Source organism: Mus caroli, chromosome 1, assembly GCF_900094665.2.
Source record: "Mus caroli chromosome 1, CAROLI_EIJ_v1.1, whole genome shotgun sequence".
NCBI classification, from domain to species: domain Eukaryota; kingdom Metazoa; phylum Chordata; class Mammalia; order Rodentia; family Muridae; genus Mus; species Mus caroli.
The window spans coordinates 8892019-8912525 of record NC_034570.1 but is presented as its reverse complement, the minus strand read 5'-3'; the positions used below and the strand labels follow the sequence as shown (position 1 = coordinate 8912525).

At 42.6% G+C, this 20507-nt stretch overlaps 1 protein-coding gene across 3 annotated transcripts in view; it reads left to right on the top strand.

Moving 5' to 3' along the window:
- Slco5a1 (solute carrier organic anion transporter family member 5A1) overlaps positions 1 to 20507 on the top strand; it is a 127444-nt gene that overhangs the window by 46933 nt on the left and 60004 nt on the right. For all 3 annotated transcript variants that reach the window (XM_021174960.2, XM_021174954.2, XM_029475795.1), the window contains exons 3-4: positions 2738 to 2870; positions 7661 to 7872. In XM_021174960.2, the coding sequence (XP_021030619.1) occupies positions 2738 to 2870; positions 7661 to 7872 (345 nt within the window). The remainder of the gene's footprint in view (positions 1 to 2737; positions 2871 to 7660; positions 7873 to 20507) is intronic.

Sequence of the window (20507 nt, the reverse complement as noted above, 5' to 3'; positions counted from 1 at the left end):
TTGCAAACTTTATATTCCCCAGTACAGGTGAACGCCAGGGCCAAGAAGCAGGAGAGGGAGGGTAGGGGAACAGGGTGGGGGCAGGGTATAGGGAACTTTTGGGATAGCATTTGAAATATATATAAAGAAAATATCTAATAAAAAATAGAAGGCTCTCAAGGATAGACAGGGGTCCCCAGAAAGTGAGTAAGCTCCAGTTTAGATTCTGTCATAAGGATGAGCGTCCAATTGCTTTTGCTTATTTACTTAAGATTCTTCATCTTGTCTCCATTCAACACATCTTTATCGGTTTATGGTCAGCACTCCTCAGCCATCAATAATAAGTCAATGAAGAATAGTCTGAGAGGCTTGCCATCCTTTCACAAGACCTTCTTCCTTGACTTACTACAACAGATCCCTCCTCCCCTCCACATATTGTTGACATCCCATTGAGTCAATGCACCGTGAATCATAGATTCATGTGTGTCTTCTCTGGGAGACCCTTTGTCAGTCATAGTTACCTTTTCAGTGTCCCTGGATTTCCCCAGTGCCCTCTCAAAGAAGATACAGCTAAAGGACTGACTTATTCAGCACTAGTGTACGAAGCCAGAAAGGCTTCCATAGACCTTCCTCAGTAGGCTGACATGATACTGGAATTCTTTTGATTGGGCTTGGGCCACTCAGTTCCCCATATTCCACATGGCGTATGGCTGGACAGCTAACTGCTGTCAGGAATTCTGGTGACTGTTGTCTAATGGATTCTCATCTGTTGGGTAGTTGTGTGGGGTTGCTGTACACGCATGCTCTTCTTCATGCATCCATACCATTGTCCCCAGGTGTAAAAAGCAGGACCACAGTACCCCTTCCAGAACTATGTGAATAAGACAGCCTCTTCCATGCCAGAAGAACTGTTTGGGGATCGTGACTCATGTCCACTTTGGCCTCATTATAGTGTTAAGTTCTAAGTGGGTGTGGCTTGTTCAGCATTGCAAACCTTAATTTTATCTTCCTGTGCATACAGGAATACCTATACCTTAAAGAAATGCTTTCTATTTTTGGTTAACAAAGGAGGCTGTAAACAGAGAGGTTATCTAGGTGTTTGTCAAAGTCCTAATTATATACATGAGAAACACATTTCTGTAAGGGCACCACTTCTATGAGGCTTGCCTGTATTCTGGACTTCCATGGGCCATGGAAGCACAGTTGTACTGTAGTGGTGGACAGTTCTGTAAAACAACCACTGTGACTTATATTTGTAATGGTGTTAAGGGCGAGTGACAGGATTAAATTGCAGTCTTGGTCTTGTCCGTGATTCTAGGAGTAGACAGGATCAACATTTATTCAGGTATAGACAATGAAGCCAAGTGAAGCCACGCTGATCATTTTCTGGTAACTATGTGCTGTTTGAAGGCTAGGTGCTTAAACAAATGACAGACAGAGGTATAATGAGAAATGCTGACCACCATTGTGTGTTATTCATGCCTTGCATGCAGCAGTGACTTGAAAATGCTCCCAAAGATGGAGTTTAGTAGGAGAAAATGGGTCAGGAGTTTCCAATGACTTCCAAGGAATTTCCTATCCCACCTCAAGATTTCCAATGTGGCATTTCAGAATTTTAAATTAGAGAAGTGAAAATAGAAATGTGGATAAAGAAGCAGAGGCAGAAATGGTGACATGTATGTGTGTACCTGTGCCTTCATAACCTGGAGCCTAACGCAAGAGGAGCTAGATCAGGGCTAGCCTGGGGTACTTCCCTGTCTCAGAAACCTAGTGAAGTAATGCTAATAACTTCGTTTTTTTTGTTTTTTTTTTTTGAACCCAGGGACTGCCTTTCAGACCTGTGTGCAGTGAGACATCCTCACCCAGCTCTTTAGACAGGCTTTAACAAACTATTTTCTGGTCCATCAGTGGTTGATGGTTTCCACATAGACCTTCTGAATGATGTCATTTAGGAATATTTACTCTTTTTTAAAGAATGTTTCCTCAATTAGCAATGAACCAAATGCATTCTAAAACCTCATTTGATTCTAAGATGGTAGTTAGTAAAACATTAGTAGGTGGTGGGCACTTGATCAGTGGCTGACCACTGTTCAACTGAATCCAGCATTCAGAGTAACTCTGCCCCCCAGATTTGTCATGTTGTTAGTGTTCCAGCTGTGACCAACTGTTTTTCTTTTGGAAAATGCTTCCTTATCTCCTCTCCTTTCCTATCTTTTGGTTATATATATATAGCCTCTCTCTCTATATATATAGCCTCATTAACTAGCCTGGGTCTCTACTTTCAAAAATTGAATTTAAATCTCTTGCCCAGGACCCTGTAAGCAGCCATGATGAAACTTACTAATTCATAAAGAAATTAAAGACAAGAAAGCAGAGGAGGGACAGGTGGGAAGAGGAGAGGGATTGGCGTGAAGGGAACAGAGTTAAGGGTGTGAATATTATATCACACGTAAGTATGGCAATGCCACAATGAAAACACATTATTATACACAATCAACATATGCTAATAAAAAGAGAAATTTTAATTTAGTGGTTCTAGAGTGTGGCCTGGATACTCATATTAAAAACCAAAGCAGAAACAGCTGCAAACTTGTTTAAGTAACTCTCATGCAGAAACAGGAGGGGCCACTGCAGTAAAGGGAAAACTTTGAAGTTCAACCTCAGCATGACTGTTTCAGAAGATAGCCACAGAACACATCTGTGTCATATACAGTCTTGTGTAACGTTGCTCTCTGTCCCTTCCCCTCTGTCTCCCCAGCCATCATGTATGTCATGGGAGCACTTGGCCCTGCAGTAGGGTACTTACTAGGTGGGCTACTCATTGGCTTTTATGTGGATCCCAGAAATCCTGTTCACCTTGACCAGAGTGACCCTCGTTTCATCGGAAACTGGTGAGTATTTTCCGCATTTTCTATTTCACTTCTTCCTGGAGATGGTCAGTCACGCCTACTCTGCATTTACAACGTCCCCAGCAGAAAGGGAGAAGGTAGCTAGCTAGGCATTGCCTGCAATAGATGATAGGGAGGATAATTTCCCCTACAAACTGCCATTTTCTTATTCCCAGAGCTTATGAATATGGGACCTTATGTGGTGAGGGGACTTTGAAGAGGGGTGGTCACATTAAGGATTTTTTGGGGGGACGGTATATTTGGTGAAAGGGGAGGGAGGTAGCCAGATGCAGGACCTCTGTTGATTAAAGAGGAGATCCTGGCAGTTCACTTTGAAGATGGATGAAGATCTGTGAACAAAAGAATTGTAGGCACAGCCTCTACAAGTTAGGGAGGGAAGACGAATTCTTTAGCCTACACTTTCACAGGGGATGTGCAGTAGATACCCAGGGCCCAGAACCAAGAGCTGATCTGTTGAAGCTGATCCACTTGTGTGAGTCACTCCATGTGTGATAGTTTGTCAGAGCAGCACCAGGAAGCTAACACAGAGGCATTTGGGTCACTTTGTGTCCAAAGCAGAGTGTAGGAAGAGGGCATCTTGACCCAAAGAGGACTTTGCAGGAAGACCGTTTTAACCCCATGTCCCAATACCTTTCCTGTGCTGTAGAAAAAAAAAATACTTTCTGTTCTACTTAGGTTTTTGTCATTGTAATAAAACATTGACCAACCCTAATTTGGGTAATAAAGGATTTATATCGGTTTGCAGGATATAGTCCATTATTGAGGGGAGCTAAGGCAGAAACTCTTAAGGAGGGAGATTGAAGCAGAAACCATGAAGGGATGCACTTGCTGACATGCTTTTATGGCTTGCTCAGCTTGCATCCTTACCTAACTCAGGGCCACCTGCCTAGGGTTGGAACCACCCGCAGTGGGCTAGGTCCTCTCACATCCATCATTAAGAGGGAAGATGCCCAAAGACTTGCCCACACACCAGTCTGATGGAGACGTTCCCCAGTTGAGAGTCCTTCTCTCCTAGTGACAGTGGTTAGTATGGAAATGACAAAAAGCTACGGAGTGTGTGCCTGTCCTTTTGGGCTCAGATCTGTGTGTGTCTGTCCTCTGAGCCTGTCTTCTCCGGCTCAAATGTGCAGCCCTACTTTTCCGTTTCTCCACTCTGAGCAGGAATTTTCTTTTTGGAAACAGTTCTCCTCTCTATATGTGCTATACATTTAGCTGTTTTCTCACTTGCTAGACTTTGAGAGTCCTGCCACACAGTGATGTTCCAGACTTGGTTGACTGTAGATGAACTAAGACCCACGTGGACTTAGCCTGCAGAGCGTTTGAGTCATACAGGGAGGGTGCCCTTGCCAGCAGTGGGGAAATAGCAAGGGCTTTGAGGTCTAGACAGAGTGAAGATTTTGATCTGAGCTGTTTTCATTGCAGTTCTGGAATGAGTCAGTGTAGAAATTGTTTTTCATTGTTAGAAAACAGATTCCTAAAATATACTTATGAATGTCCAGTGCGCACCCTGTATCCTACTTAGATATCCGGAGGCCAGCACAGTAGGAAGGGAACTCAGGGTGGGAAAGACAGATGCAGGAACAGAAGGGTGAGGGGAGGAAGGACTGCAGGAACCTTAGTCTGCCCCGCACCTGATGCTGTCATTTACCAGTGTTCTGGTTGACAGCGGATGGCAGAGACTGTGGAGCACAGACCCTCAAGTTGAATTCCTCTAGTGTGCTCCTAAGAGCTGTGTGGATTTCGGGAAATTGCTTTTCTGTGCCTAAGTTTAGGGTTGTTGTGAGGAATGAGTTGACTGTGGAGAGCCCTCCATTCCTCCTGTTTTGGCTTTTCTGTATGTCCTGGCCTTCAGTAAATGTTTTTGTTTGTTATTGTTTTTTGGCAGTTCAGTGGGGGGTTGAATGCAGGGTCTTGGGAAAACCCAGCAAGCTTTCTGTCCCTTTGATACATTCCCAGTCCTCTCTTTTACCTCTTTATTTTCACTCTCAGTCTCACCAAGCTGCTCGGGCTGGCCTTGACTCACTTGTAGCTAAAGCTGGCCTGGAACTTGCAGTCCTCCTGCCTCAGCCTTCTGAGTAGCTGGGATTATGAACCTGCAGCACCAGACCAAGGCATCTTCATTGCTTTGAATAGCAATAGTCACACAATCTTATCTACCAGCTTGACGGTTTAATCTTAATTCTATGTATGACTGTCAGTTTAGAACTATCTGAATGTTTTAAAAAATGAATTTGAGACCCCCCTCCCCCCTCCCCAATTCGGTAGTCTTGCTGGTAATAGATTTCTCATTGAATGAAATACTTAGAATCAAAGATAAGTTTTCATTGAATAGTGGCTGAAGGAGTGGAGAGAGACATTATGCTGGCACTTATTAGACACTGTGTGTCAAGGTTTACACACAAATTCATTTAAGCCTTTTAACAATCAAATGGAGCTTTTAACATCATGCCCATTTTATAGGTCAGGCAAGTGATATCCAGGGAGTTGAATTACCTGAATAAAGCCTCTGTGTGGAGTGCAGGGTTAAGGTACGGACAGGAGTGGGGCCGTTTGCCAGTCTACTGTCCACCTGGGGCTGGTTTGAATAGGCTTGTGAGAAAGGTCTGGATATCTGGGCCCTTCAATGTTAACTGTTATGGAGGTGTCTTCTTCCAACACATGCTGCATCTTCTCCTGTCATGGCTTCTCCCAGTGTCCCCTTCAGCTGTGTGCTCAGAGGCTGTCATTGTCACATGCTTCACACGGTTATTTCTTGAGGCTATTGAAGAATACAAGCTGGTTTCCTTTGCTTCTGGTAGACCCCAAGCTCTCCCATTTGTATTTTCTTGCTGTAATTCTTCCCTTCCTCTGGGCTGTTAGACTTTATCTCAAGGATTGGCAAAATAGCTCAGTGGGTAAAGGTGCTTGATGTGCAAGCCTGATTACCTGAGTTCACTCCTGGGAACCTATATATAAAGGTTGAAGGAGAGGACTGCTGCCACAAAGTTGTCCTCTGTCCTCCACACCCGTATCACAACACATTAGTATTAAATAAACACCTCAAGTTTTAAAAACACAAGTACCTTCAATGGTTGCATGAACTTTCGCATCATCCCAGGCTAGGGGAAGGCTGGGAATCGGGTCTGAGACCAGTTGCACAGCACCTGCTGGGCTGGGCTGGGCACTTCATTAGGTCTGTTAGAAGCACCATCTTACTTAAATTTGACGTCTCTCAGAAACATTTTTTAAACCTTCTTTTCAGATGAGAAAATCAACTGGGAAAAGTAAAATTGTTCCCTCATTAACTCGGGGCCACATCCAAGGGTGGAACCATGAGCAGTTGGGCTAGAACCTCCCACAGCCATCGTTTATCAAGAAAATGGCCACAGACGTGCCCATACACCAGCCTGATGGAGGCAGTTCCCCAGTTGAAATTCCTTAGTTAATGCGGTGAAGACAGGGTCCAATCCCAGATGTATCTAAGCCACAACTCATGACTGCCCTGAGTCCACTGCCTGCCTTCTTGAGGAGGGAGGATGTGAAGTAAACAGTGGAGAGGCTTGGAGAACTCAAAGGCCAGAGGGCAAGTGGGGTGTGCCATGGGCAGTGACTGATGTGGTGCTGTAAGCAGCCAGGTTCTGAAGGAGACATGTTGACCTAACTATGTTCCCCAATACTGATACCTACCACCCATTTAAAACCTATTTCTCTCAGTTTAAGTATTGAGCAAAATTTTGAATTCCTAACCTGTCCCAAGCACTAGATTGGCGATTCTACACCCCCTAGGTAGCTCTCTGGAGCACAAACCACAAAATGAGATGCAAGTTCAGCTCTGTAGTGTGTTGTTTTCCTGGGAGGTTGTTTCTTACATCTTTGGTGTATGGTAGTTTTAAGTTCTTCATGTAAAACGGTGAACTCTGAATGTCTTAATGTCCATCATGTTTGTTAAAGACTTCGAGGACTGAGTAAGTGGGGGTGAGCAATGCGCGCTTAAGCACTTGCAAAGTATTTGAACCCCATCAGCAATAAGAAATGCACACTGGACATAGAGTTGGGGGTATAGATTCAATCGCCAGGTCAAAAAGATGGAAAACAAACCACATTTGACATGAGCTATTTGTTTACTTTTAAGAAAAAAAAAAGGGAGTTAGCCTGGCACCCAGGAGGCAGGTCTCTGTGAGGCCAGCCTGGTCTACAAAGTGAGTTCTAACACAGCATGGGCTACACAGAGATACCTTGTTTCAAAAATTGGGTGGTGGTGTATATTGCTCCTGAAAGCATGTGAGACAGTCTCTTCTTGTTCTAGTAAATCTACTGTAGCGGGGTGTGGTGGCTCAAGCCTGTCATCCTAGCACTTAGGAGGCAGAAGAAGGCAGATAATATTGTCAAGGTTACCCAGAAATAATAATCAATTGAGGCTAGTTTGGGCTACATGAAACTCAGGCTTAAACAAAGGAAAACAAAATAAAATAAAAACTATTCTGAAATGCACACTGTAGCAGAAATAACTGTGTTAGCAGATTCATAGCTGTTCAGGTTTCTTGATTGACATCACAATCAAATTGTTAAGTATATTAGTCACTATAGTCCTAGTGTAATTATGAATTTTCCATTCATACCACAGAAAGGCAAGCTACCTTTGTTTTCTCAGTTTGTTCAGTTCTCTTCTGTGTTACAGTTGATGACGGTAAAATGATTTCTCTGCACTTTTATCCTGTCAAACCTCATTCTCTGATTTATTCTTACTCCCAAACTGAAGCCATAAATACAACTGACATTTCCCAATTTTTTAGGTGGAGTGGATTCCTTCTTTGTGCCATTGCAATGTTTCTTGTGATATTCCCAATGTTTACTTTTCCAAAAAAGCTTCCACCTCGACACAAGAAAAAGAAAAAATTTTCTGCTGATGTCGTTATCGACGATGACATCATCAAGGAGAAATCAAACACAAGTGAACAAATGAACAAAAAAGTTTCTCCAATGGGCTTTGGAAAGAATGTCAGAGGTAAAGTATATCTCTTAAATGAATCCATGCATGGTACTTCAGCCAGGTGCTCTGCCAAGTGTGGGCCCAAGGAGGAGTGGCTCGGCGGTAGAGAGCCAATGCCAGTCCAAGGATGTGGCTCAGTGTAGAGGACCGAGGTCTTGAGTTTGACGCTCAGCAGGGCCCCAAACTATGAACTCTGTGACTCCACACCAATGCCCCCCACAGGTGTTTGGTGCTTGCTGGCCAGATAAGGATTGCATTTGAGAGGAAGGGCTACAAATGTCACTTCAGAAATTTGAGAGAATGAGATCTTCGAGGGATGGTGTGGGACAGCACGTGCAGGGTGGGGTAGCGACACAGAGCGACAGTCGAGAAGAGGGACAAATAAGAACAAAACAAAAATGACAGGTTTAAAAGATATAAAGAGACAGATATAAAGAGGTGCAATGGAACCCATTGCGCTGTAAGCTAGTTTTTAAAGAGAAACTCAAGCGAATGGTTTTATCTGTTGAATTTGATAACAGTAATACAAAGTTGGGCTTATATTTTGCAAGTCTTTAAAAGTAGGGATTCCATAGTGGGAGAAGAGAAACACTCTCAAGTAATGTCTTCTCTTACCTCAACGCATGTGAGGTGACACAAGCTTGACACTTACGTGCACACATCATACACACCTACAGAAACGAATAGTGAAAAATAAAAATGAAACCTAAAAGCAGACAGACAAAAATCCTAACAATTCATTTTGAGTGTATTTTGCAAAAACTATTAGTAGGTGACAGATTAAATAATATAAATGGCCCGCCCTGCAGGAAGTTTAAGGGTCACTGCTTTAGGACACAAAGATACCCATAACTAGATGAAGCATTCGCTGCAATTTCTGGCGTCGGAGTTCTAACAGCATGGTTACATTGTGGAAGGAGAGCTCACTCTAGGGCAGTAGTGGGGGAGTGGAGGGCGATCCTGACGGAAGTATGAAATTCACTAGAGAGAGATCCTACTCTCTGGTGACTCTATCAGTTGTTCCCATGTGGCTGTCCTGGCAGAAGGACATTGGTAGAAGGGACTATCATGTTTTTTCATTTATCTTAAAGATAATGAGTTTAGCACACCTTTAATCCTAGGGTAGGGCAGGGGTGGACCAGGGCAGGGAGGTTTCTGTGACTTTGAGGCCAGCTTCGTGTCTATAGGGATTCTAAGCCAGCCAGATCTAGACAGTGAGACTGTTTCAAAAAGGAAAGTGATGGTGGTGGAGGTAGTAGCAGTAGCAATAAATAATAACAATAAGTTCATTAAAGTTAATTAAACAGTGTAAAACCTTGAAACTTAAATGGCCTCTAAGTAGGCAGCTTTGGTCTATTGAAAGACAGTTAACCTCCTTCGTTTGAGGAGCCTATGGGTTCATTGTTGTCAGTTTTGCTTCCTGAATTCTTTGAATTAACTTTTATATAAATTGTAGAGCATGGTGTTTATCAAATGCTTATGTGCATTTTGACTATGCACAGAGAGACAGATGGGTGGGATAAAGTCACTAATATGCCATAGAGTTGTCCCTACAACCTAAGAAGGATAATAGACTAGAGCATTGCTAGAGACTACTTAATAAAAGCAATTATCAGTACTTAGAAAAAAGCTGTTTCTTTCCATTTTGAGTTGTAGATGTGACCCCCTTCCTCCCAATGACGTTGTGACAATGTGTTCTTCTTTTTTTTTTAATTTCAATCAATGAATTTATTTCAGCTATTCAACTCCTAACACCTAGCTCTGATTTATTTCTTTATCAATGGTTCCATAACCCCATTAAAATAAATAAAAAGTAAACAAAATTTTTCTTGCCGTGCATTCTATTTTCTGTAAAACTTCTCAGAATAATTTTTTGATTGATAAGCATTAGGAAAATTTATATTAAAACAAAAATTAGGATTATAAGGTTGAAATTTTAGATATTAGTACTGACAGATTTTAATGTGAATGCCACATTATTTATTATATATCTCAGAAGTAAATTGATGCAGAGAATATTGCAACCTGGCTTGGTTATAAGATAAAATCTTAAAGGTTAGATCATTAAATTTGTTAGTATATAGGTGTCTAGTCTAACCACAGCAGACCCATGTAGGTTATAAATTTTAATAAACTTCATTGCCTACAATATTGTTTACCTGATTAGTATTCTTCTCTAAGACTGCTATAATTTTCTGTTCTTTAGGCACAGGCATCAATAAAATGCGAATTGAGAAACTGAGAAGTTAAAGCTAGCAAGTATCATATGACTTAATTAAATCACCAGAATTGCTTTGCAAGTTTTTAGGGGAGGACAATGTGTTCTTTTGTAACTGCGGAAATGACTTCTGATACTATTGTGGCACCAAGGGAGTCTCTGTGGCTTGAGCTCTCCTGTGTAGGCCAGCCCACCATTTTCACAGCTTCATTCTGGACCATCGCGATGATCGCATAAACTGGTTTATTTCACATTTAATTATGTGTGTGTGCACATGTACCCGTATAGATACAGGTACCTTTGGAGTCCAGAAGAGGGCTCTGGGTCTTCTGGAGTTCGAGTTATACACGGTTGTGAAATGCTTGATGCTGGCACTGGGAACTCATCTTGGGATCAGTACCACTTAAGCACTGAGCTATCTCTCCAGCCTCCACAATTGGTTTTACAACTTAATTGAGATGAAGTTGGTATTAAGTAATTTAAAACATACAAATATATTTAGAATCTTAATTTGAGGGAATACAAAGTAGACTCAAGGGAAAAGATAAAGGCATGGCTAGAAGTATTTATATTTTATAAATCAGGGCTTCAGTGTGAAATATATCAACTGAACAGTAGAAGGGGGTGTTGATATCAAGGGCTAAGGTCCATAGAACTGCTGATGTTCTTTCTAAAGATGTATTCATTGTATTTTATGTGTATGAGAGTTTACCTGCATGCCTATCTGCACACCACTTGCATGCCTGCCACCTGTAAAAGCCAGTAGAGGGCGCCAGATCCCATGGGATAGAAATAACAGGTTGTTACCTGCCTGCTATGTGGGTGCTGGAAAACAAACCCAGGTGCTCGATAAGAGCCAAAAGTGCCCTTCCCTTTCTAATCTGTTTCCCTAGTCCCTGAGGCTTTTTTTCTAGAGACTTCAGCTGTCTTTTCTTTTCATGGATCTCTGCCCTGTCCTCTTCCCAATGCTTTTTGAAACTTCCGGAGTTATGTGTGTGTGTGTGTGTGTGTGTGTGTGTGTGTGTATGTGTGTGTGTGTTTCTAGCATCATATCAAAATGAGAAGAACCTATTCTGAATTTAAGACTTATTTATGGAATTTTACATGCTAATTCATTAGTTTTCTTACTCTGCAAGGCGTTGTGGGTTTCCAACTTTTCTGCACAGGTGTGGATCATCTGGTGTGTGTGTGTGTGTGTGTGTGTGTGTGTGTGTGTGAGTGTGTGAATGAGAGGAGTCTGAATATGTTGTGTAGTTGGTTTGTGAAATTAGTTCCCAGTCTGATTTTCTTGCTCATATTTCTAGTAAATTCTCATGTTTACTCTTTTTCTGGATTATAATGTGTAACCCTCCTAGATGTTAATTCTTGCAAAATGGATTCTCTAGCTGGTTGTAGATTGGAAGTTCCAGACAAAATCTCATGCAGCCTCAGCTGACCTTAAACTCATTATATAGATGAAACTGGCCTTGAAACTCTGATCCTCTTGCCTCAGTCTTTGAATGTTCAGATTATGGGCACATCCCACCACACCCAGCCTGATTTACTTGTTAAGCAGAAACACTGTTTTAATGGGATATACTGAAAAATCTCTTGCTAAAAATGTCTTAAACTATATAGATGGTATTGGAAGGACGTTTAACTGAAGCATTTAAATCAATTCATTTATCTTGTGTGCACCATTGTTCCTTATAGTATTTACTGCAAAGCAGCTGGTGAAAGTGACAATTCTAATATCTAATCCAGCTTGGAGAAGGACAAATAAAACCTCTGGGTATGAATTCAGGCTTGGGGTGATCATGGAACGGAGGCTGAAGGTCTTATATTACAGACTTGTTTAGATTTCATTCTGAGTTAAAAGGGAGTTTGAGTCCCGAGTACTTTTTCTCTCTCGTTGTCTGGAGCAGGGTTTCCTTTCATCATTATTTTTCTGTGCGTATCCATCAATACCAGCTCTTTAAAAAGGGAAACTGATAGCTCAGCTATTGATTTGTACTTCCTTAAAAAAGAAAACAATTTAGGCTTTACAGAATGGTGCCTTCTTGGTTTCTTTTATTTGTAGACAGGGTCTTGCTGTGTCACCAAAGCTGACTTTGAATCTCTGGGTTTAAGTGACCCCTTGCTAAGCCTCCCATGTACCTGGGACTAGCAAGGCATGCTACCACACCTGGTTAGAGGCCTGTCTCTTTAGAAGCCCTTTTGTTGAGGCTGCTAGAAGAAAATTCATTGCACTTCCTACTTTTTTGCTTCCCCGTGTTGATACAGATGCTGGTAAAATCTGACTTAGGCTTCTAGATTCTTATAAATTATGTAGAATGGGGTTGTTGTAGATCACCACAAAGAAGAAAGTCAAAACTTAAGTGTGTCTGCATTGCCTTTCAACAAGAGATTAACATTGATTCCATCAAAATCTTAACAAAAATAAACACGTAAAATATTTAAGTGGATCAATGTTCCTGTGGTTTGAGGCCTAGAATTTTAAGACCTTTCCCATTTACCTTAGCATCTTTCTCCATAAAACAAAACAAAGCAAAACAAAAATAAAAACGGTGGCAGTTGACTTTCCTTTATGTCTACTTTTAATCTTAATTGTTTCCTTTTATTAATTTAACATAAAATAGAAATTCTTCTAGCTAGGATTTTGACTGTGTTGGTGTGCAATGTTTATAATCATAACCAAATAGTGAAGTGATTTTATAATTGTTGTTGTAGTTGTCATTAAAGGATAAAGTCAGGGTCTGGGGAGACAGCTCAGCCAGGAACGGGCCTGCTGGGTGAGCCTGAGGATCTAGCTTAGGACTTCCAGAACCCATAAAACTCTAGTGTCGAAGTTCACTGTGGTCAGTTTGGGATAAAGATGGGGTAGATCCCATAGAAGGTTTCAGACTGGGTTATAGCTGTTATGAAATGAGTGAGCTGTGTTTTCCAGAATTCCCTGGGGGAGAATTGTTGTGAATCACAAGACATCTGGGATTCGTCCCAGCCGTGGAACGTCTGCTTCATATGCACAAGGCTCTGGATTTGATTCCCAGTACCACGGAAGAACCATAAAGAGAGGATGGAACTGGCTGAGGGTGGGAGACTGAACACTTAGTGGATACACTGCAGGTCACCTGATCCCTGTAGAGGTCGGGTAGCCAGGAGTCCCAGGTAGAGAGAATCAAGTGCGAAGTGTAGATGAGTTCGGAAATACTGAATAGGTTTCTGGTGCTTGACACATTGTTGATCATATGCAGTGGACTCCTGGATGGTAGGGCTAGGGAGGTGTGTGTGTGTGTGTGTGCGCGCGCGCGCGTGTGCGTGTGTGTGTGTGTGTGTGTGTGTGTGTGTGTGTGTGTGCGCGCGCACAAGTTTGCACATTGGGTCATATTGTGGAACACCTGGCAGCAGGCACCCCAGTCTTTCTTCGAATTCCTTCCTACCAGGGAGCTGTCAAAAACATTCTGAGAGGGAGATCAGGTAGGGGATGTGGGGGGTGGGGGTGGGGGTANCGAGAAAGTGGTGGACAAAGCCCAGGTGAAGTTTGCCCATAACAGAAGGAAAAGCCAGCCTGCTCCATGAGCCCTTGTCTCCCCTGCCAGTGTAGATGCTTTTCACTTAGCTGCCAGAGAAGTCTAATAAGTGTAACTCTATTCTCTCTCATAGGACTTCCTGGATCTAATGCATGGTTGTATTTCCATCCTGTCTCCTCCTTTCAGTCTCATCTGCAAACCATGCTTAAGCACATTGGGCTCATTGCTGGTGCAGACATATGCTGACCCCAGGGCCTTTGCAGCTGTTGTTCCAATGCTGAGGGTGTTCCTGACCGCAGCTCCTCAGTTTTCAGTATGTTGCTCACCGAAGCCTTCTTCAACCTACTTAAAAACATCTCCAGTTCCCCTTCTAATGCTTCTGAGCTCCTATGATCCCCTATCTTCCCCTCAGGCCTCCTCACACACCCACGAGGCACAGTTGTCCCTTGGTATCTCCAAGAAGACTCAAAGTGCTTATGTAAAGAGACATAGTTTTTGCACATACATTTTTGACACCCTTTTTTAGACTTTGGGCCATCTCTAAGAGTTTGATTATGTTCTTTACAACATAAAGCCCACGCGAATAGGCTATATGGTTTTGTTTATGATCCATGACAGGAAAAGTTCCCACATGCTCAGGGCAGATAAAAATTTTTCTGTTATTTTCCTCTGTGGTTGGTTGAGATCACAGATGCAGATCCCAGGGTGATTCAGGGCTGACTGGAACGTCCTTAATCTTTGTTGTCTCCCTGGTGCAGCCCCATCCCTACTCATCACGTACATCGCTGAGTTAACCCCACCAAGTGGAACTCAGTAAATATTTAATGGATGATTGCTCAACTTAGCACTTATTTTAAGGTCTGAAAACATCCAGACTCATCAAAATGGATCTCATTCAGGATGGGTCTCATCTTGGTTAAGCCCCTCTGGAAACAGCATCATGATAAGCTTGGGGTGTGTCTCTGTCTTCTTGGTTAAGTCTAACTCCAGTCATGCTGGTGGTGATGGCTGAGCATCAGATATAGAGAGGGAGATGAAGCTAAGATGAAGCTCAGTTAACAGGCATGGGAATTAGCAGAGAAAAGGACAGAATTGGCTTGGAATTTCCAAAAACTACCCAGCCTTAGTGTATGTGGCCTTTGCTGAGTGTTGCTAAGAAAGTAAAGAACTAGAATGTGGAGACAAGGTTTTGACTCAGCAATGTGGGTTCTACAGACTGCATCTGTGAGCCGCACTGACTTGGCCCTCCTGTGTGCAAGCTTGATTGGGCTGCACTATAGTTTGATGCTTTGTAACTTTTATTGAAGGCTATTGTTGGGTTCCTAGGCTTGCCCAAGGATGGTTTCCCAATGCCCCTTTCATAAGCCTTCTTTGACACAATGGTTCTCAAATTTATCCTTCTTCAGCATCATTAGAAAGCTCCAGGATTCCCAGTTCAGGTGATCTGGATGTCAGAATTTTAAATAACCATCCAGGTCTCACTAATGTTATGGGTTGAGGAACCACACAAAATATCCATTGCTTTTTATGATATACAATAAGGAGAAAAGCTTTGTTTTCTACAAAGAAATTAGAGTGTTTCTGATGATGATGGTGATGGTGGTGGTTGTGGTGGTGACGGTGTGATGATGATGGAGGAGGAGGCGGAGAGCTCTTTACTTTGCTGACCATGAGTCTCATTCTACACCCATGTCTTCCCCTTCCTTGCTCTTCATGTTCTGCTCTTCTTAAGCCCTCTACATTTCTAATTTTTTTGTTTCATTTTTGATTTGCACTCATTTCCTTGAGCCTTTCTTTATTTTCTTGTAGTTGACCATCCCTTTTTTATTTGGACATCTAGATGATGAGCTAAAAGACAAGTAACAATAGGCCAAGAGTCCCTAGGGATGAGAGAGAGCTCTACATTTTACACCCAGTGCAAACTGTCTGCAGCGTTACTCACATGAGGAGTCTCCATTCAGAAAGATGGATAACAGTGCTCATGAGTGCTGAATCTAAGCAAGCAAGGGCGCACCATGACCTGCTGATTCTTACTGATGCCTTTCAAGGCATGCCATATCCTGCTGTAGCTGCCAGCGGCCACGGGTTACTGGGTTCCCGAAAGGAAAGATGGGGGTTGGATGGGAAAAGTAGTGAGAGAAATAGTGAGCCAAGACAAAGTTCTCTGATAAAGGCCAATGTTTACTATGAGTCTGAACTTATAAATGGGGGTGGGGTGGGGTGGGGGACCCATCCCCTATCACGCCAGGATCTCATTGCTTTGTCAGGATCCCAGCTTTGTCAGGAAAACAGGTTCAACCTCTCAGCAGGTAGTGCTGTCTTGGAGGAAACCAAAAAACGTGGCAGGACAATAGACTTTACCTAGGCCTGAAGACTCCACCCTAGGTGAGCTAGCAACTGTGGCAAACCAGGTCTGAGCCAGCCTGTTCAAGGCTGCGGGGAGGGCACAGCCTGCTGACCCTTACCGATGCCTTTCAGGCGCACCATTTCCATTTCTGTCAAGAGTCTAACTCAGTGGCTCAGAGATTCTGTGGCTAGGCTGGAAGGTCACCGCCATGAAGCAGGGGTTGCTGCACACAGTGCCTGGGGGATGGCGGGGGTTCATTTAGAATATTTTTGTGGGGTCTCATCTTTGGGGATCCCCTGGGGTCATTGGTTTCAAGGAACAGGAAGTAGGGATGATATTTGTCTCATACTGCAAGATAAATCGTGCTGATTGGCATGTCCACCACAGTTTGGACTCAACCTGTGGACCTGTTACTTCTTTTTTAGCTCATCATCTAATGTCCAAATGAAGTCAGGGGAAATGACCAGACGTACAGTACTTGCCAAAGATGGAACTAGGAGTTTTCATGAAGAGATGCTCAAAAAAGCTGCTCTATGTGATTTTAGTGTATACAGATACTGAAGGAAGAACCTTGCAGAGCCCTAGGGTGGGGAAAGTAGTGGGATTGACCAAGAGGGAGAAATAGGAGTGAGTCTGGAACCTGGATCAGACCAGTCATTGGAATTTCTTTGGGAAAGTGAAGATTTAAAAAGATATTGAAAGAATAGAATTGATGGGTTACATTTATTTTTAGAAAAACGTGACAGAAGAACATTGATCTGGAAGCTGAATGTTGACAGGAGGAAGCACACACACAGGCAGGTCATAGGGGAGGAATTTTCTTCTAACTAAAAGAGAGAAAAATAAGAGTGTAAATGGAAGGTTAAAATACACTGAAAGTAGCGTGAAGTGATTAGCATTCTTACACATGAATTGGAACCTTGAGGAAAATGTCAAATTAATTTATGTGTGGTCTCGTAATATGAGCTAGCATATCAAAATCCTTTAAGCTGCAGCTTAAAGAGGAATCCCTTGGTTACTTCAACTGAAGCTTGTGAGGACCCCTCCCCATTTATGTGCTGTACCAACAAATCTGTGAATACTATATTCTCTTTTTTTTTTTTTTAAGGAGGGCCCGACCTGCATGGAGAGGAAAGCATGTCTGTGAGAAGAGTCACTTTACTGTCAGGCGTTTTATTTTTTTAAAGATTCATTTATTTATTTTATGTAAGTACACTGTAGCTGTCTTCAGACACTACAGAAGAGGGCATCAGATTTTGTTACGGATGGTTGTGAGCCACCATGTGGTTGCTGGGATTTGAACTTGGGACCTTTGGAAGAGCAGTCGGCGTTCTTAACCACTGAGCCATCTCACCAGCCCCACTATATTCTCTTAATAGCACTTTAATTATTCTTTAATGAACGTTTAATTCGTAATCTTATCTAAAATTGCTAGACATTTTTTACATTTATTTTTTTCCTGACTTTTAAAAATTAATTTTGTAGGTTAGCATAGAAAGTGGTGGCTTTCTTTAGCTTCAAAGAGCTGTCATTCAGATGAGTATGGACCAGCCCTTCTTAGCTCTCAGTGTATTTTATGTGTCTGTACCAAGGACACCTTCATCTTGGGACTCATGCTCTGTGAACCTAGCCATTCCTGTAATGAAATGGAGTAAGGAAATACCCATGCCATTCATTGCAGTTTCTCATATACAGATACTCTTTTCAGTATACATGGCTGTTGTGATGCAGTAAGGAATGCTAGTGAATAAATACATTCTAAGGATATTTTAGTGCCTGTGTAGGCCCATGATTAAAAACTACTGCAGCCTCAGCAGAAGCAGGTACACTGAGGGATTTTAGTGTGACATGTGTTCATGGTTCTCCCAACAGGAGAAATATTTCTCACTGAAAGTAAGCTCTCAGTAAGTATTTCTCTTCCCCTTGAAAAGATGGCTGTGGCTTTGTCTTTGCTGCAAATGACTGGGATTTGATGCTTGCTGCTTCCTAACTTGTTAGTCTGACAGACGCTTCAGACCACAGTTTTACCTAAAACATTGCATTCATGTGTCGGTGCTTGGTTGGGTTACAATGAGCACGACAATATCTTCTATCTACAATGCTTCAGGGAAGAGCCAGCTGTAGGCCTGCCTGCAACAGAACTGATCAGAACAGTTGTAGCCCTATTCACACTGGGACTGGTCAGAATCAGCTATAGTCTTACTCTCACCTGACTGGTCAGCACCAGCTATAGCTCTACTCACATTGGGACTGGTCAGAACCAGCTATGGTCCAATCTGCACTGAAACTGATCGGTCTTTCATAAATATAGGTCCCTTGTCAATTTCCACAAGAATGCCCTTACTCCATACCTCAGATTTTCTAAAACTTAGAGAAGCCAGCAGATCCATTGAAGCATATGTCTTCCCTTTGTGAGTGGAGTGCCATTGTTCTCTTTGTCTAGAGGTGTATGGTGTCAGGGCCACCTAAACTGCCATTGGCATCTGTCTGCATGAAGCAAAGGACCTGCCAACACTGTTAACATGTCTTTTATACATATTTTCTTTTCTAAAAGAACAAAACAAAACCAGGGTCTCATTATATAATCCCTGGCTGACTTGGAACTCAATATGTAGACTAGGCTGATCCTGGATTCACAGAGATCCGTTCTGTCCCCTGAGTGCTGGGATTCAAGGTATATACCCGAGGCCTGGCCACAGGTATTTTCTGAGTGTTGTTCAGTTCATGTAACATGCTCTTGAGTTTGGGCACTTTACATTACACACTTCTTCCAACATGACTTCTATGTAATGTAGGGGGGTGTTTCTTGGTTTCAGTGTGGTGTCTCCTTAACGCTGGATTTGACTTGGTGGTAATCACATTTGGTTATCTGCTAGGTTGTCTTGTCAACCCTGAATTTGATATTTTTTTTTCTTACTATCTGTCCTGGCTAGTTTTGTGTCAACTTGACTCAAGCTGGAGTTATCACAGAGAAAGGAGCTTCAGTTGGGGAAATGCCTCCATGAGATCCAGCTGTAAGGCATTTTCTCANTTAGTGATCAAGGGGGAAAGGCCCCTTGTGGGTGGGACCATCNCTGGGCTGGTAGTCTTGGGTTCTATAAGAGAGCAGACTGAGCAAGCCAGGGGGGGCAAGCCAGTAAAGAACATCCCTCCATGGCCTCTGCATCAGCTCCTGCTTTCTGACCTGCTTGAGTTCCAGTCCTGACTTCTTTTGGTGATGAACAGCAGTATGGAAATATAAGCTGAATAAACCCTTTCCTCCCCAACTTGCTTCTTAGTCATGATGTTTTGTCCAGGAATAGAAACCCTGACTAATACAAATTGGTACCAGCATAGTGGGGTATTCCTGTGACAACCTGACCATGTTTTGAGGAGGACTGTAGAAGGACTTTGGAACTTTGGGCTAGAAGATCCATTCGGTGTTAAGAGCTCTGTCAGATGTTGTGTTGGAGCTTGGAAGATAATGTTGAGAACAGTGCAGAAAATGGAGGCCTGGCTTGTGTAATTTCAGAGGGAAGATTAAAGACTCTTATCGGGGCCATTGCTATTTTGATTGTGAAGATTCTGTGGTTCTGGTTAGCTGGGGCTGAAGAATCAGTTGTGATTAACAAGATACCAGAACTACTAAAGTGAAAACTTTGCATTACTGGGACTATTGGTGCTGGTTAGCTGGAGCTAAGAAATTAGCTGTGATTAAGAAGAGACCAGCATCATTGAGGTGACATCTTCTGGGAAGTGTTTTCTGAAAGCACAAAGAGGCTGTGTTCCAGAGATAGCCAAAGTTGTACCTCTTGCTGCAGCAGGACTTGGTAATGTGTAAGAGTCACCCAGGTGGTATTGGTTTTGAAGATATGAAGGGGTCATGCAGAACAGCTGAGGCTCAGCACTGCGATAGGCCATGGAAGGCCATTGGTGAGGTGCAGCCTCAGTTGAAATTGATGGCCCAGGACTGAAGGGGTCATGCAGTGTTTTGGAGATGCCAGTACCATGAGATGACCACCAAGAGCAGCAGCAGCAGTGGAGTACAGGCATCTGGAGCCTAGAGGACAATGTGTGTGCTACAAAGGGCATGGCTGGAGAACTGACCCAAGCCCTTGGAGAAACCCAGAAGATTGTGAGTTGGATCCCAGACATTGGACAGTTGGAGTTTAATTTTTGCTTTTGATTGTGACTGTGTCCTGATATTTTTCCCTATTTTTTTTTTTTCAAGACAGGGTTTCTCTGTGTAACCCTGGCTGTCCTGGAACTCACTCTGTATACCAGGTTGGCCTCGAACTCAGAAATCCACCTGCCTCTGCCTCCCAAGTGCTGGGATTAAAGGCATGGACCACCACTGCCCGGCGATCATTTTCCCTCTTGAAGGAAGAAAATATTTTAGTGGATCCCACAGTTAAGAGACTTTTAATTGTAAAATGATTTTGGATTTTAAAAGATATTGGATATTTTAAAAGGATTGAAATTTTAATATTTAAAGACTGTGGGACTTTTAAAGTTATTTAGATCTTGGGGATGAATAAGAAACTAAGGGTTGAGGCTTAATAGTGATGTGTTTGTGTGTCAAGTTGACAAGGGGTCA